Here is a 16,289-nt window from a genome sequence, read left to right on the forward strand (position 1 = left end):
CGGCGTGGCAACGCACATATTACGATGCACGATGCATTTTTTCGGCTTTTGTGTTGTTTTTATTTATTTAAGACTACCTAAAATGTATATTTACCGCAATTTCACCATACTGTAAACTGGTTTATCTTAAACAAGTCTTATTTAAGCCTATCCGGTAGTCAGGTTTGTTAAAAATTGGAATTATAAACCGCGCTGGGACGCTCTCAGTCAGAGCCACTTGATGTTAAAGAAGGCGCACTATTGCCCCCTGTGGACATTTAATTAAAAAACCTGAATGGCTCCCCAAGCTCGGAGGAAATCGATTCAGAACTGGTCAAATAGAAGGTGAAGGAGATGATGAAATAAAGGAAAACTGTTCACATAAAGTTCTGTCAAAACGAGTAGGAATCTAAAACTCAAGGAATGTTTTTCAGTGAGTCAGTTGTGGAAACGAAAACATGAATTTGCTTCAAATGATTTTTAGTTAGAATCGAAAATACCACTCAGGTAACAATATGTTGAAAAACACAAGGGAGGCGTCAATCTGAAGGCACAACAGAAAATCAATTCTCAGATCATGAGCATTCCTCTGATGTTTTTTCAAAATGCAGATTAAAGTGCTGATATATCAACGTTTGCCCGTTTTTATGTGCCCTTTATTGTTATTCTGACAAATACATTTAACTGAAAGAAATAATCAGACCATGCAAGGTCAACGATACACATGGAGAAGTAAAGCAGAATATTGACTGGATCATCCTTTAACGAATCAACTATCAAAAGCTCCGATCTCAGTGGGGTTTTCTTGGCGGTCGATGAGACTAGAAGAACGTTCTGCGAGGGGAAGAGAGAACAAAAACAAAAATAAACATGGTTAAACCTGTGATTCTTTGGTAACGACTGCTTAGAAATGTGTCATTGGGGAAACGTTTTGCAGATCCATGCTTGCTTCAATCACTGCACAAATACAACAGACCAATACATGCGTGTTGGTTTTAGAAACCCTAAATAATCAGAGCTTTTGTGTGTGTGTGGTGGGGAACATCTTTACTGTAGCAGAGGAGGAAGGAAAACGGCTCTTAAAAGGAAAACCAGCTGTATCTTTAGTGTGCCCATGGATGTCAGCACATGTAACATCAATCAGAACGACTGCTGAAGGCAGCGCGACGTTTACGAGTTGACCATGACCCGACGACGCAGGAAGGAACCAAAGAAGACACACACACACACACGCATACATGTGTTTAGAAGCTGCTCGCCAGGGCGGCATTTGGCAGATACATGGTGAGATGGGTCACTGATTTCATTAGTTGTTGTCTATTCACTCCAGTAGCTTGGATGTATTGTTGTAGAGCGCATGTTTCTGAGCATTGAAGAAACATCGCCCCGAGGCCTTTTTCCAAACACAAAACCTGCACACTGTACACAATGTATTCACTCACTGGCCCCGCTAGCTTTTCTTTGAAATAGACAATCTGCGACAGCAGTGCATGAGTGACGGTTTGACAAAGATGAGGGGAAACCACTGCTCTGCTAGTTTCTTTTCAGTGCCAGGGAGACTGTCACATGTGCTCAAGAAAAGAAAAAGAAAAAAATCAGGGGCAACACTCACAAACCAATGTCACACTAAACCTCCCCTCTGCAGTGAAGAGTAGCTTGAGAGGCTAATTGAATTACCAGGACGAGGGTGAGGTTGGAGGAGAGGGATGGCTAGGGCTGAAGTAGGTACCCGTGTCTGTACAGTGTTGCACTGCCTTCAAACGCCTTTCTGTTCACAGTGGGACTGACTGATGCTGACTTAGGGCTGCTCACACGTGCACACGGACAGACAAGCCACATGGTCAAATACTGCAAACTACTGGGCCACGTTCCTCAGATTATGGCCTAAAGTAAAACAAAAATGTAACAGAAAAAGTGGATTATGCACAGACTAACGCATGAATAGTAATCAGGAATGCTTACACTTCATCTTCATATTCTTTCGGAGGGGAAACAGCAATCACAACATCAATCCAGTCCTGAAAGTAAAAACAACATTTACATTCATTTTCACTTTCCTGAATCAATTGAAAATGTGGAGCCTGATTAAAATACTGAAATGAATTTGAAAAAAGAAGCATAAATGTTGAGGTGGTTTAGGTCAAATCACGTACTATACTCTATTGTTGTACCTACTGAGGTTAACCACAGACTGGTATTTCATTTTTCCTCTAATCTGAATCCTACCCCTCCACTATTCCAAGCCCGAGCCAGAGAGTTTTGGCCTTCAGTCAATGTTGCATCAATCAGGATCTTGCCATTGACAGCCATTAGTTCATCGCCGGGTACAACTCCACCTACGAAGACACCAATCAGAGATGGCTCTGTCAAACATGGCAATTCACAGCAGTGACACACAGATATATATATATATATAGTCTGCGTGAAGAGATGCTCACACAGAGCCTTTAGTAAACATGCAAACCCCCAACATCTCTCCCACAGTGATGCAGTCTTGTAGTGGGAGTCAATTTGACCTAAAGCTTGAACCTTTGTATGAACAAGGATAAGTCAGCAAGCTGGGAAATATAACAAATGCTTTATTCAAATCCAAAGGCTCCATTTTGCACTTTGTATGGATTTAAAGACAAAGATTAACTTAAAATGAAAATCTAAAATGAACAGACCGTGGTTATCCGCAGCTCCACCTTCATACACAGAAGAAATCACCAGCTTTCCCAAAGGAGAGTCTGCGCCTCCCTCCAGAGCGAGGTCGAGCTGTCCAGTCTCAAGAACAACGGACAAAAGCATCACAATCTACCAGTCATGTTTTAGAGTGTCACACTTTTAGTTGTTTCATGCGGTACCTTCTTGATTCTCAGCACTCGCACATCTCGTCCGTCTATCTGGTCCGAGGAGAACTAACAACATAGAAGGGATTGAAGAGGGTTAAAGCACAAAACTCCACTGCAGTTGCTAGAAACGAAGTAAACAAATAAATAGAAGTGCTAAAATGAAACATGGCTTTCCATTCTGCATGTGCGTGACAATTCTCAGTTTACTACCCTTTAACCACGGATGGTATGGATAACACAACAATTCATCACTTCAAGAAAATTCTCATTGTTCTGATAAAGAAAACTATAAAATATCCCTTGCTCACACAAAAGACAATTACAACACCTAATTGACCAGACTTGGCTCACTGAAGCCATGTAGATAAATAGAACAACCTGTCAGTAAATTTAATTTTTAATCACTGTTGTAATGCTAGTTCTAAGGTCTCTTTTGTATAAATATTTACAATGACTGCAATTGAAATCAAACGTTTTAGAAGCTAATCTTTAATTAGGTATGATGGCTTATTGATCCTAGCAGACCCAAAAGGTTTACATTTTAGTTTAGTAAGTACCACTTTCCTTATAAACTGCATACAATATTACACCAACAATATACAATACCATGGAGTAGGGATCAAAATCCTCCTCGTATTTCTGAAATCCCTGGAAGAGAAGTCACATGTAGCTCATTAAAACCGATCGATACATTAATTATGGGTAAACAAACTCGACAAAATGAAAGAAACTTGTCAGGATTTCCTTTGACAACCAGTTTTATAAGACAGATGTAAAGCCCGCTTATTAAATCAAAACCATGAGGATACGGGGTGACTTTCAAAGACTCCCACTTTCTCTCAATAATGGCAAGCATAGTTAGCAGGAACACGCGCACACACAAAATCAGTCCTAATCATTCCTACCGAGGACGGCAGCAATTTAATTTGAGGGAAGGAAACAGAACAAAGGACATTACATTAATCCAGCTGTGATGACTCAGAGCCATTCCTCCCCATCAATAATAAAGAGACATTCATTCACATCTTTGTTTTTGCGTTTTGATGAAAACAAAAAAGAACCCATTTGTAACATTTGTTTTAAATGTTATGACTGAAGAAGGCACTTGAAATGACCCCCAAACAATTTAATGGATGTGGTCATTAGAATGATCTGATCTCATGAGAGTGATGTTCTCTGTCTGTGAGCAAAGTGGAGCGTCAAGAGAAGCTGTTTCTTTTCTAATACACACAATGCACACGGGACCAACTGATGTAAAAAGACAGATTACTAGCACGTGGAGGACAGTCAATAATGCTGAAGCCATCTGTTACCAGATCAAAACCGATAAGAGCACTTAGAAAGTGACATGCATTCCCACAGTGTCTGTCCACAGTACTACCATGCACTCCACATAAATAAAAGTGCAAGTATAAGCTACTCGGGACCTTGAGGTCCAGAATGATGAGATCCACAAGGACACCTGATGTGTGAGCATACAAAGTGAGGACAGGAGAAAAAACGCTCAAGAGAGGTGGTGATGAGTAGAGATTACTTGTCGTCTGCTGTTTGATTTAAAAGACGCGTTGAAAGGCACCATCCGTTTCAGCATTTCCAGAGGCTGCAACACATCAAACACGAATCAGCTTTAGCGAACAGAGAACAACACAACTAACACCACCCCCACGACTCTGCTGGACATGTGTTGGCTCCGCCCACACCCAGCAACAGTGACAGCTGTGTTTCAAGGCGATCAGCCGTGTAGACTCTTCTACCGGCTGTGACAAGAAATCAACTTATTATTATATTTATTCTAATGAAGGATGTTGTCTGCCAGTGCAAACAGCGTGCTGAGTAATGAAAATAAAGCGGCTAACGCTGACTTTCTTTTGTGAGCGCTTTCAATTGACATTTTTGAAATGTGTCTTTATTTATGTTGTTTAAACACTCTTGACTCTCTGCAAGCGCTTTCACCTCAATCTGCAGCGGTGCTGCTGATGTGGTAGTACAAATGCGAGGTTGAATTCGCAGGCGTAACTTTTAATGCCAATTAGCGAGTTACTGGAAAGGGTTTCTCTGATATGAACGCAATTTAATTTGAAAAAATGTCAAGTTACATTAGAAACTTTTGACAGGAACGACAGATGCTTTTGCCGGTGATCTAATAACCACAGATTGGTTGGTTGAGCTGCAGTGGCTGGAAGACTCCCCGGGACAAAAAGAGGAAGAGATTTAATCTCCCCTCAAAATTGCTGCAACGGTTTCATATTGGGTCATAGTTTAGGAACTTATTACATTAAATCCAGGAGGATTTATGCAGGGTGTATCGTGTGTCGTACCAGGCCATCGGAGCGGAGTGCAGGTCTGAGTGGATCTGGTCGGTGGGTTTGGGACTGTGGCAGCATGACAGGTTTAGACATTACAGGGGTCATCTGACGCCTCTGGTTGGGAGGACTAGGAGCTAGTTGCTATTGGGGAAAGACCATGTTTCCATGCAACAGCAGAGTGTACATGTGCATTCAAACAGTGTGGTCATTAAACAAAAAAAGCTTCAAATTTATGAAAGGTCATAGTAGAGGAATGTGGAAAAAAACAGATTTTTACTGAAGAACACTCACCAAGGGTGTGCTGGAATTTGAAATACGACTGGCGTGGGAGGTTTTTCTCATTACCTGGACCACAGTAGAATAAAATTAATTTCTGAGCTCCTCAGCAGAAACACTGCAGGAATATCAGCGCAGACACACCAAGATGCACCCCCCATCTCCTCTAATATCCACCGTGACTTCAGTTTAAAAAAACATTCAAATCGTGACCCAATGGAAAGGAAATGCAGAGGTCCAACCGGACAGAAGGACACACACAGACAAGCAGCTCCTCTCACGAGGAATACAAGCTACTTTCACCATCTCTACACAAGCAAACATCTCTCACTAGCTGAATCTCTGAAGGCCTTTTTCCTCAGTCAGAAGCAATCAATGGCCACTCGATTCAGTCAAGATGAAACGTTGCATTATGCATAAGGGAACGCATAAAACGGAACATGCACATAAAACCTATTCATTAAAGCCCTTGAGTCATGCACAAACTCTTCGTGCAGCCTGATGCACGTCGGTTCAACAAAACCATGCGCACACCATTCCTCCCACATGAGAATCTCTGACCTTTGGACTAGAGGGGTAGGACATTTCACTGGTGTTGGACGAATACATCCCTCCTCTTGGCAGATAGCCGCCCGCCTCCCACTCGCTCCTGTGCTCCGGGGGACTGGGCGGGTGTTGGAGGTGATGCTGGGGGGGATGCTGGCGGTAGCCGCTGTGGGGTCCCACTCCCTGTTGCGGGGGTGGGGGCGGCGGGGGAGGAGGAGGAGGAGGAGGAGGAGGAAGCGGCGGAGGGGGGGGTGGTGTCGGAGGGGGCCTCGGAGCGGGCTGGGGCGAGGACGGTGGCCACGACGACTGAGACGGAGGTGGATAGTGGGAGGAAGGGGGGCGAGGGGCCCGGGCGGGCTGAGGCCTTCGGCCCTTGTTGTTCAAGTTAGACTGGCCAGAGGGAGGTTTCCTAGCGTTGGTTGGAGAAGGAGGCCGCCGCTGTGGCGGGGTGTGGTTGGGGATGGTGGGGTTCAGCTTGGTCGAGGGTGGGGGCAGAGGCAAGGGAGGGGGAGGCTGGCTGGTGCTGGGCTGGGTAGGGGCCAGTCTCTTCAGAGGGCCCCTCAGGCTCTGATCCACGTCATCCAGGTTGAAGTCGTCCAGGTCAGTGGTGGCCAGGTGGAGGCCGCCGGGGAAACGCTTCACCCTCGGCACCGAAGCAGGAGAGCGCGGCGGGGACAGCTTAAAGTCACAATGACATCAAAGATAAATGTTGTCGCATTCTCTCTTTGTCTTTTAATCAACATGGTCGACCGAGGAAGACCAATTTGTGCCAAAACCGTATCAACTCCATGTGGAAAAAAAAAAATGAGTGAGATCATTGGGTTTTGTTGGTCTCTTGTACTTTCCTCCTGATTTTACTTGCTGGAAAATAAGCTATTTGTTTGTATTATTTGTATAAACTCTCCAACTGCACACTTATTCTCTAATCTAATAAATCACAGAACTTAACATTCAAACTGAAATAAGGTACAAATGGCACGCATAGTAGTGTAAACCCCATCCTTCCTCTAACCAAATCCGTCCCTCCATCACCAACTAGACATGGCACAAAGGAGGTGCATCCTCAGAGTAGTAGTATATAGTGTTAAATCAAACAAGAATACATTCTTGAGAGTGCAAAGAGGTTTGCGCCGAAGAGGTCTCACTCTGTACCTCTGGGGATTCATTCTCCACGCAGGATATCTGCTCCAAACGAGTCTGACAAAGACGCTCAACCCAGTGTTGCACTTTCTCTGACTCCTCGAGGTCTTCTCTCTCAGTCTCTGAAACCTGGTACAAAAGGTCAGCACCGGACAATCCGAGTTAACCTTTTAAAATAACCTTTGCATCAGACGAATAACATGGCTGCATGCGTTAAAGCCACAACTTGACACCTGAAGAGTTAACTGTGCCATTAAACACTAGATATATGAAATGGTGTAATCCACAAATCACTTGGGTAAGCACTTCTTTTTGTACCTCCTGCACCAGACGATTGATCTTAAGTTGCTTCTCCCGTTCATACATCTCTTCCTTCTCCTTTGCAAGTTTCAGCTCAAACTCCATCTCCTTCTTGTTTTTTCTCTGCTCCTGCAGTGTGTCCATGTTGGACACTTTCTTCTTTTTCTTCTTCTTTTCTCCTTTCTGATTAGTCTTCAATTAGTCAAAATTCAAAAAACAAAGGACAGACAAATCTGCGACTCCAAACCACACAGCACGACATGCAGAAATGGCATGTGACACCACCCAGTGTTTAAAGGACAAAAGCCCAACAAACTGAATTATTAGACCAGTTTTCTTTGCTTTGAAAACACTCTTTTTCAAACCACCACACGGAAGCCATGCAGCCGACTGTACCTTGCGGAGAGACGGCAGTTTTCCCTCATAGCGATAAAACCAGCCAAATGCTAAAGATGGAAATGAACACAGGTCACTCTGACGAGTTAGAATTAATGACATCTAAGAATAAAACGAAAAGGGACAAACAGGTTAAGCCTGCTCCATTGAGGCACTAAATAACTACATGTAAAAAGGAATTTAAGTGATGCAAAAGAAAGGACAGCTTTCAACAGCTTGCAAAAAAAAACAAATGCAACTAATTTAACGTCTCCACTGGTCACATTCTGGTTGTCAAAGGAAATCTAGACACTGGTCTCTGTGTACGCCGGTTTGAAGGAAAATCCTCCAACAACAGCTGTGACAATGGCAGCTGAGGATCCAGACTCACTTGCTCGCCCCCATCTTCCTCCTCGTCTTCCTCTGTTAAGGAGCTGGCTTCATCAGCTGAGAGGAGAGGTCACAAAAAGCAACAAAGCACACAGAAGCACAGCGGGAGAGACAGAGAGAAGCGTGCAGGGGAAAAGAGGGGTGAAACCCAGGCAATACTAACATCTACAGATCTACACTTCAGAAGAAAAGTAAATGTGTAGGTCTAGGAGCAAAGAGGGGATTCATGCATTTCATGATGAGGACTTATTCAGCCGTCCTTACGAGAGCTCTTGGCGGCCTTGGCGGTCTTTGACTCGGGCGGGGCGGGCGATGAGCTCTTTCGCGTGCGGGGGCTACTAGGACTTTTGGGCCGGTCATCGGAGCCCCAGTCCTCCTCCCACTCTCTGCTGTGCTTCGTCTCGGCGGCCTCAATCCTTTAAAGAATGACAAAAAAAAAGTGAGAGTTCTAAGATATTTACAAGAAGAATATGGATTGGGCAATTTAAGGACATTTTAAAATATATATATACTTCTCCATCTCTTTTTTGAAGCGTTCCTCTTCCTCCGCAGCCTTCTGAGAGATCTCCATCTTCCTCCTGTTGAAAAACATGATTGATTTACAGAACAAAACTCTGTCCACATAACAGGGCTATAGCACAGGGCTATGAATAGAGATTGCATGCCTCAAATCCAGTTCATGGTGAGCAATTTACAATGTCAGCCTTGCAGCGGGTGATACGACGCACCATTATTTATCCTGACAGATCTCTGGTATCAACGCACTGACAAACCCAGCGTGTCCTCCAGGATACGCAGGCAAAAGATGTGCCAATTACTCAGGAACGTGAACGTTAATCACGATAGTGATGTTGCAACAGAGCAATTAATGGTTCTCAGATGGTTAGAAAATGAATGCGTGTACTGTTTACATTCTGTGCACCCAATTAATGTTAATGTTTACTAATGTGGGTGCATGTTCATGACGCGTGTGTGTATTTGACAGGGATGTGTAGAGCACTCCGTCTCTCCGTTGTGTTGACATCAAAGTAACGTCCATCCGTTTGTTGTTGATGTCTTTTAGTCTCAAATAGATCCGAAAGTTAGTATTTCCAAAGCTTTTGGGTATTTTTCTGCCACAAAAGGAATACTGATTATATATATTCAAGAAAATAAGTTTGGGCTGTGCACTCACTGCTTCTCCTTCTCCTGCTGCTCTTTAATGATTTTGTTGGTTTCCAGTGCCACCCTCTTCTGTTGCATCAGCTCCTGCCGATCCAGCTCCCTGCGGGCTTCCACTGCGAGACGCTCCTCATCCGTCATGAACAGCTCTCGGCCCTGAGGGGCGACAACAGCTAAATATTCATACTATTTATATTAACCCATTTTTATAGATTTTTGTTTGGCTGTCACCTCTTTGTCAGGATTATAACTTATTAACACTCCTTTGGCATTTACAATTTTCAACTGGGAACATATTATTTATCTTACAAAAACCTCTGCCATCTATGGAAATACCTAAAATGAATTAGATCATTATGAATTAGATTTAATAAAAGAACAAATGCATAGTTGTCACTTTATTTAAGATGATCCATTTTGAGTGGGTGTCTGATAATACACACGCTGTTTTATGTACTGTATAATAAAAGAAGTGTTTCCTGTAAGGTGATACAATAAAATATAAAGAGTTTTAAGAAATAAATATAAATATACAAACATAATATTGAATGTTCTTTAAAATGACCAAGTGTCATTTTAATTATTTATATGGATAATGATAAGGAAGTATACTTACAGCTCCTGTCAAAACAGTAATAGTCAAACTCCTGCTGCTCTTCAGGACTCTCACAGCCTGGAATATAATTACAGAAAAAACTTCAAATAATCCTAACATTTTGAAAATATATTTATATATATATATTGTATATATAAGTATATATTATGTGTATTTATTAGGGTTGGATATTATCAAAAGTTCCTACTGTTTGTCTTCCTACATCAGCCACATATACACTTCTTGAAGGACTTTGTTTTTCTACTGCAAAACATATTGAGTTGGTGTATCTACTTCAGTTGTTGTTGTTCCAAGGACACATTAGCTTTTAGTTTGCCAAAATGTTTTTGGAGTAGAAATAAACCAACATCGATGTTGAACGAAAAGACAGGTGTGTGCTTTCAGATAAAAATGGACCAAATGTACAAAATTGTCAATGATGCTCCAGCTGCCTTTGTTGGAAGTACTAAATGTACCTCTTTGTGGTCTGCATTAGTGAAATCGACCCCGTTCACCTCCACAATCTGGTCTCCTACCTACATTTTGAGAAAAATCATAGATAAAGTTTGCAGCAAGTTGGAAAATGATTATCACAGTTTAAGAGATATTCAGTTTGAGCAACCACCTGGAGTCCAACTTCTGCAGAAAGCGAGCCTGGCTTGACATTACTGATGTAGATGCCAGGTTTCTGGGTTGGACCACTGGAGATGCTGATGCCCATACCCTTGGTACCCACGAGGCTTAGAAAAACCTTCTTCTCCTTGATTTCTTTGCCTCCAATGGACGCCAAGCCTGCAATGCTGCTTTTTTTGTCCTGCGGCATAAAGTCCATAAGTATGTTAACGAGATACAACTTTCCAAACTGAGAAGATACATGAAACAACACGGTGTCCTACCCCTGACTCGGAAACAAACTGGTCGACAAAATGCCACTTCAGGGGTTCATAAGACGAGCTGGAGAAATTAAAATGGTGTAAATAAAGCATTCTGGCACATGAACTTTAAACAGCAGGTATAAACCGTTTCATCAAATAAATGATCTTGCCTTTTCACTGGGATCATCCCCACATCTGCACGGATGGAGGAAACAACAGAGAGGATGATGACATTGATACCAAACAATGTCCATCAATACGGCTAATGTTGTTTAAAAATGAGCGTGTTTGACGTACGTCGGACTTTGAGGGACACGATCTTCTTGGTCTTGATTAGACTGATGACCTCCTCGTGGATGCAGGAGGAGATAGAATACCCATTGATGCGCACGATCTCATCTCCAACCTGTAAATCAAGACGGGAACGAATGCAATGCATGAAATCTTCCCTTTTAATATGTCAAACACACACACACAGTTACTGCCAAAAAGGTTGCAACCCTTTCTCTTGGTTACACCAGCCACTATATTAGTGGCTTATTGATCTCGTTGGTAATAATAATCTTCTTACATTGATTAACCCTTTACATAACTGTGCTTTGCACACGCATAAGTGTCACAAAGTTATGTGCAACAAATACACACAAAAATAAATGTCTCTCTTGGTTTTATCTAGACAGGAAATTAGTCTCATCTTGGATATTATGAAAAGCGATGACTCACAGTGGTCGTTGAGCCTCAAGAGTATTAAGGCATCAATCTCAACCGGACATTAACTTTGTCTTTCGTGACAGGAGTAATTTCTCTTAGCGAAAGAAACTGGATCATCAGTGGCAGCAAGGGCATAACCACACATTCTTTGGGGGGGGGGTCGTGTTCCCCCCAATATAAAATACCAATCTGTCCCCCCTAATATACAGCAGAAAATATGTGTTCTCCTTTTATGAACCCTGTCAATGGATCTTGTTACGTCTTTTTTATTTTGAATATATTTCTGTTAAGAAAAAGTGTGTGAATCCCCCCTTCTAATTGTACACTTGTGTGATTTTGTTTGAAACCGTTCTGAGTTGTCATGGTTACTTATCACTATCAAGATTTAAGGTTACTTAAAAGGCGGCGAAGCCGAGCAAACCCGTTTTTTTTAGATGTTAAGTAACTCGATACCGAGGTAAAGGTGCAAGCAAAAAAACGAGGCTCATAAAAGCATGAGTCGCTGTTTATCGGATAAAATAACATTACGGAGAAACTACATCATTTTTTTAGATATGAATTCAAATGGTCAATTTAGTCCTCGAAACTATGTTTTAAATGTGCAAATTTTCATATATAAATATAGAATTGTGGGCAATACACGTAACAAAAAATAAATTATGGGGAAGATAATTCATTTGGACCCCTCCCGATTGTCTAAACCATAGTTACGCCCTTAAGTGGCAGACATGCAACCTCCGGAAGATTTTAAAAACAGGGTACTTGGCCCCACCTAGCGGATCCTGTTAGTGGATCCTGTTATTAGTCACAGAAAATGAATTTGCCTTAATCTACAGATGCAATCTGGGTTTTTTGTATTCACTTGGGTGTATCTTTGTCTAATAAAAACATTTGTTTGATGAAACATTTAAGTGTGCAAACTATGCAAAGAAAATAAGAAAAATGGGGAAGGAGGCTGTTTTTTGGCACTATATATGCATTTAAACACACTCACATATACTGAATGAATATATAACACACATAGTTGCATACCTGAAGACCAACATTCCCGGCTTGACCGTCTTTGACCATCTGTGATATATAGAGGCCACTGCCAAACTCCAGCCCTCCTCGGACGCTCAGACCCAGTCCATCACGATGTGTCCGGTCCAAACGCACCTCTTTCAGCTTCCTACACGGCGAGCAAAGAGAGGAAGATGTAACACAGGATGTGCGAGCCATGCAGGGCGGTTTCAGCGGGGAACCAGGAGAATGCAGTGAGAGATTGTATGGTTTTAAGTTGTCTTGGTAGCGTGTTTTCATTAAAAAGGGAACACACACTTACAATACAGACCTGGAAGAACTGCGATGGTGTACTCACCGTGACCTCTTTGGGGTGAGCAGGTCGTACTCCACCTGGTGTTTTAGTGGGATGAGAGGTCGGATGGCATCAAACAAGGGCAAACGCTTTGGTTCGTTGATGACCAGCTTCAGGTCCCCCACCAACACTGGCAAATCCATTGACCTAAAAGTATATTTTATACTTTAACTTCTGTGTAGTTTTATATGAAATTCATTTTATCCTCTGTGAAGGTGCAATGTGCTGTATTACAAAGAAATAGATTGTATTAGAAATATAATATGTACTGCAGATACAAGTGATTTAATAATATCACTTGCTGTTAATTTTATCACACAAACCCCTGCTCCATTAGCAGTACCACATCCTGTTTAATGTTCAATTTTAAAGTACAAGACTATTACATATAATCACTGATAGAAAATTATCCAATTACCTCTCTCACTATTCAAAGGAAGCCCAAATGGCAAAAACAAAGCAATTAAAGGAACAAAGTAAAAGCTACAGTGTAAAATCGGTCCCCGTGGCCTCCTCTTTAAATTATTAACAAGTGTCATTTCAGTCCTGCTTGCAGGATGAACATTAAAAGACCTTTTGTGGATAACTGGCCAGGCTTGTCGGAGCACAGTGGAAAATGATCGGATGCGGTCTATTCCCCAGAGCTCCAGCTCTCTACACCCCCCAACCTAGTCCTTCTGACCAGCCTGTTATCACAAAGCCTGATGGAGCACGGTTTAAAACTGGAGGTCTGGGCCTCAGAAAACGTGTGTAACAAAAGAAAGAGCGGTTGAAACGTAAAATGTACAAAGTTGGTAAGGAGTTAGTCGAATTTAGAGAATTTGGGCAACATTTTCTAGCAGCATTCATTGAACAAGAAGAAATTACAGCATGTAAAAAATGTAGCATTTTATCTCATGTTTGTTTTTTTCATTTTCATATGTCAAATGCCAAATGTATAATGTTTCTTTTTAAGGACACATTCTTAATAAGGACACAGTAAAAAAAACTGTATTGTATCAATATAAGAATATAGAGGTAGGAATTTACAGATGTGTGAGTGACAGGACATGCAACTAACTCCACGCTGAGAAGTGACAGAGGGCACTTACTGGTGATACATACGAAGGACATCAAACAGGTAATCCTTCTCGGCCTCATTTTCAATCAGCAACTCCACCTGCAAAAAAAGTGAAAACGTCTGGTCCCATCTTTTTTTTTTTTGTCCACAGCAGAATAGGAGGAAATGTCCGCCCACTGACACACACTGTACCTCCATCCTGTGGTCCTGTCAACGCCACAGGGGGTGAGCGGTCAGTCCGTGCGCTTGTGTGTGTGTGTGTGTGCCCGAATGTGCAGGACTCCTACAAACCTGATGGCAGCTCAGCTGCAGCAGAATGGTTCTGAGGAAACGCTTTGGCCAGTCACTGATAAAACACATTTGAGTCCTGAGCTACGCTGACGGCGTCGAACCCAACCGGAGTAGCGAGCGGTCGTTCAGAACTAGGCTTTAGGGAGGATGAGGCTCCTTGGACTAAAGCGGGAGTATCCGACAACTCTTCAACTAACTGTCAAACCACCGCGGGGGAGGGGGAGGGGGAGGGAGGGGGGGTGTGCAGTAGGAAGGTCAGCAGTGTCAACTTTCATCTCAGACACAAACGAAGGTGAACATTCACCCGCATGTCATCTTGAGCAGGATGTACTCAAGGGTGAAATAGGTTTTAAAGAGAGAAAAAACACATTGCGTCATTTTATGTAGGGATTGAAGCATTGCTAGACTCACTAAAGACCTTTTAAAACTTGACAACAAGCCTCCTAAAAGGGCCCCTTTGTATTTCCTGATATAATGTTGGTTAATTCAGTAGCTGACAGAAGGTAAGCTCAGACCAAAGCTGTAGTCCTGGCAACGGAATGGTAATGAAAGGTCTAGGGTAATCATAAATGCAGAACAGCACTCCTTGGACCCGGCTGTGAGTTGGCTGTGAAGGTGCGTGCGACATGGTCTTTATGGCTGCTATAAATGCCGCTTGCTCAAGGCAGTCAACCACACCTGCAGCCTGGACTGCATGCAGACTTTGGCACCATATACCAAAGACCATGTTACGGGCGGACTGTCTCGTTTAAAGTTTCAAATGTTTTCACAAGAAAGAGCTTCTATAACATTATACACGTGGAGAATGAACAATGAATCACCAGAGAACAATATGCTTTTAAAATCATCAAAACATATAATTATGTAATTCTTCATAATGGTATAGTGGATCTACGCACACCTACTCAACCAGAGAGAAATACAGTGAATATGACAACATCACGAAAAGAAACAAAGCTTGGGTGGGTAGCCCAGCTTTTAATTAAACCCGTAAATTGCCCCAACTCTTCCACTCAGCTGCTCATGTCTGACACAATCTAAATCATCCAATGCTGGGATGCCCTTTGTGAAGGGTCCGCAATATCAGACACTATCAGCCTGTGTGCAGCACAGATGGCTTTGTGTTGATCTCACATGGTTGATAATGCCCCTAACACGTTCATTGCTTCGGTTTAATATTCAGTTACCTTTTAAAGGATGCCGAGTCACAATACCAAACAAAAAAGTATAGTTGGCGCTGAGTTCATCGAGCCACACACCATGGATTCAAACAACATCTGAGCTATGATGGTGATGGAAAAATATAGGAAATATGTCATCCAATGTAGCGCTTTAAAATAAAACTGTGGTTACCTATTTGTATTCTTTAAAAGGAGATAGTTGTTCAGATGGTGATCATAACTAAAAGGGATGTTATAAAAAATAAATAAATAAATAAAAATAAATGATTTTAGTTGAAATGGAAAAAAGAAGAAAATCCATGTATGTAAATTATTTTGTATTTCTTTTAAGAGAAGGATTCTATTAAAAATACACGTTGAAGGATTTGTAACAGCAGTGGATTTCCGTGAGGCTGTCGGGCAGGCCTGTGTCTGCGTATCATCCCACCCAAAGAGACACCTGAGCCAGTGACGTGACAGCCAGGTGAACAAAAAGGCTCTTCGGGGGCTTACGTTGGTGAGAAGAAATGTAATCAATTTCGATAGAGCAATATGGTTAAAATGTACCTTGTGCCGAAATTCCCGAGCAACTTTACGCTCCATCGCTGAGAAGCAGTAGAAAACGGACCGACGTGAGATCCAGAAGTCGGTGAAGTTTCGCAGGACCAGGGTTCAGCGCATCAAGCCAGTCTTTGTGTAACTAGAGCTTCCGGTGAAGACTTTCATGGTAAGACAACACGAACGAAGATGGGATAGTTAGGGAAATGAATACCATCAAGTTAGACAAATGTAGCTGAATTTCATTTCAAGTCACTAGGCTGGTCTTTTTTGGGGTCAATTTCGAGTTGTTCACACACTTCCAATTCCTGCCTTTATTATGAAGGTATCACCGTTTCCGTTCTGTATCTCAACAAAATCACAAAAAAAAAATAA

General features: G+C 42.2%; 1 protein-coding gene across 3 annotated transcripts; it reads right to left on the bottom strand.

The window, feature by feature from the left end:
* Nucleotides 1-418: 418 nt before the first annotated feature.
* ush1c (Usher syndrome 1C) lies at nt 419-16,090 on the bottom strand. 3 transcript variants are annotated; one of them, XM_037452104.2, is made up of 23 exons: nt 15,924-16,090; nt 13,937-14,004; nt 12,849-12,992; nt 12,521-12,659; nt 11,075-11,183; nt 10,948-10,972; nt 10,799-10,856; nt 10,528-10,716; nt 10,379-10,438; nt 9,924-9,980; nt 9,321-9,463; nt 8,659-8,724; nt 8,411-8,562; nt 7,778-7,827; nt 7,400-7,564; nt 7,094-7,210; nt 4,348-4,413; nt 3,420-3,461; nt 2,826-2,879; nt 2,646-2,745; nt 2,206-2,315; nt 1,942-1,997; nt 419-813 (listed from the first exon to the last, which is right to left on the bottom strand). In XM_037452104.2, exons 1-23 carry the CDS (start codon nt 15,957-15,959, stop codon nt 801-803), a joined length of 2,019 nt encoding a protein of 672 aa, XP_037308001.2. In that variant the 5' UTR covers nt 15,960-16,090; the 3' UTR covers nt 419-800. The 3 variants fall into 3 exon arrangements, with proteins under 3 accessions (XP_037308001.2, XP_037308000.2, XP_062419023.1); XM_037452103.2 differs by lacking the exons at nt 4,348-4,413; nt 7,094-7,210; nt 7,400-7,564; nt 7,778-7,827 and adding an exon at nt 8,148-8,203 and having other exon boundaries at nt 421-813; nt 15,924-16,082; XM_062563039.1 differs by lacking the exons at nt 419-813; nt 4,348-4,413; nt 7,094-7,210; nt 7,400-7,564; nt 7,778-7,827 and adding an exon at nt 8,148-8,203 and having other exon boundaries at nt 1,950-1,997; nt 2,151-2,315; nt 15,924-16,086.
* Between the last annotated feature and the right edge of the window lie 199 nt (nt 16,091-16,289).

The sequence above is a fragment of the Pungitius pungitius genome, chromosome 6, assembly GCF_949316345.1.
Source record: "Pungitius pungitius chromosome 6, fPunPun2.1, whole genome shotgun sequence".
NCBI classification, from domain to species: domain Eukaryota; kingdom Metazoa; phylum Chordata; class Actinopteri; order Perciformes; family Gasterosteidae; genus Pungitius; species Pungitius pungitius.

Excerpts from the sequence above, each read along its gene's own strand:
- ush1c (XM_037452104.2), bottom strand. The coding sequence starts at position 15,959 with ATGGAGCGTAAAGTTGCTCGGGAATTTCGGCACAAG. Across the intron at positions 8,563-8,658 it reads TTCAAAAAAGAGATGGAGAA|GATTGAGGCCGCCGAGACGA; the intron begins GTATATATATAT and ends CATTCTTTAAAG. Across the intron at positions 7,828-8,410 it reads CAAGGCCGCCAAGAGCTCTC|CATTTGGCTGGTTTTATCGC; the intron begins GTAAGGACGGCT and ends TTCCATCTTTAG.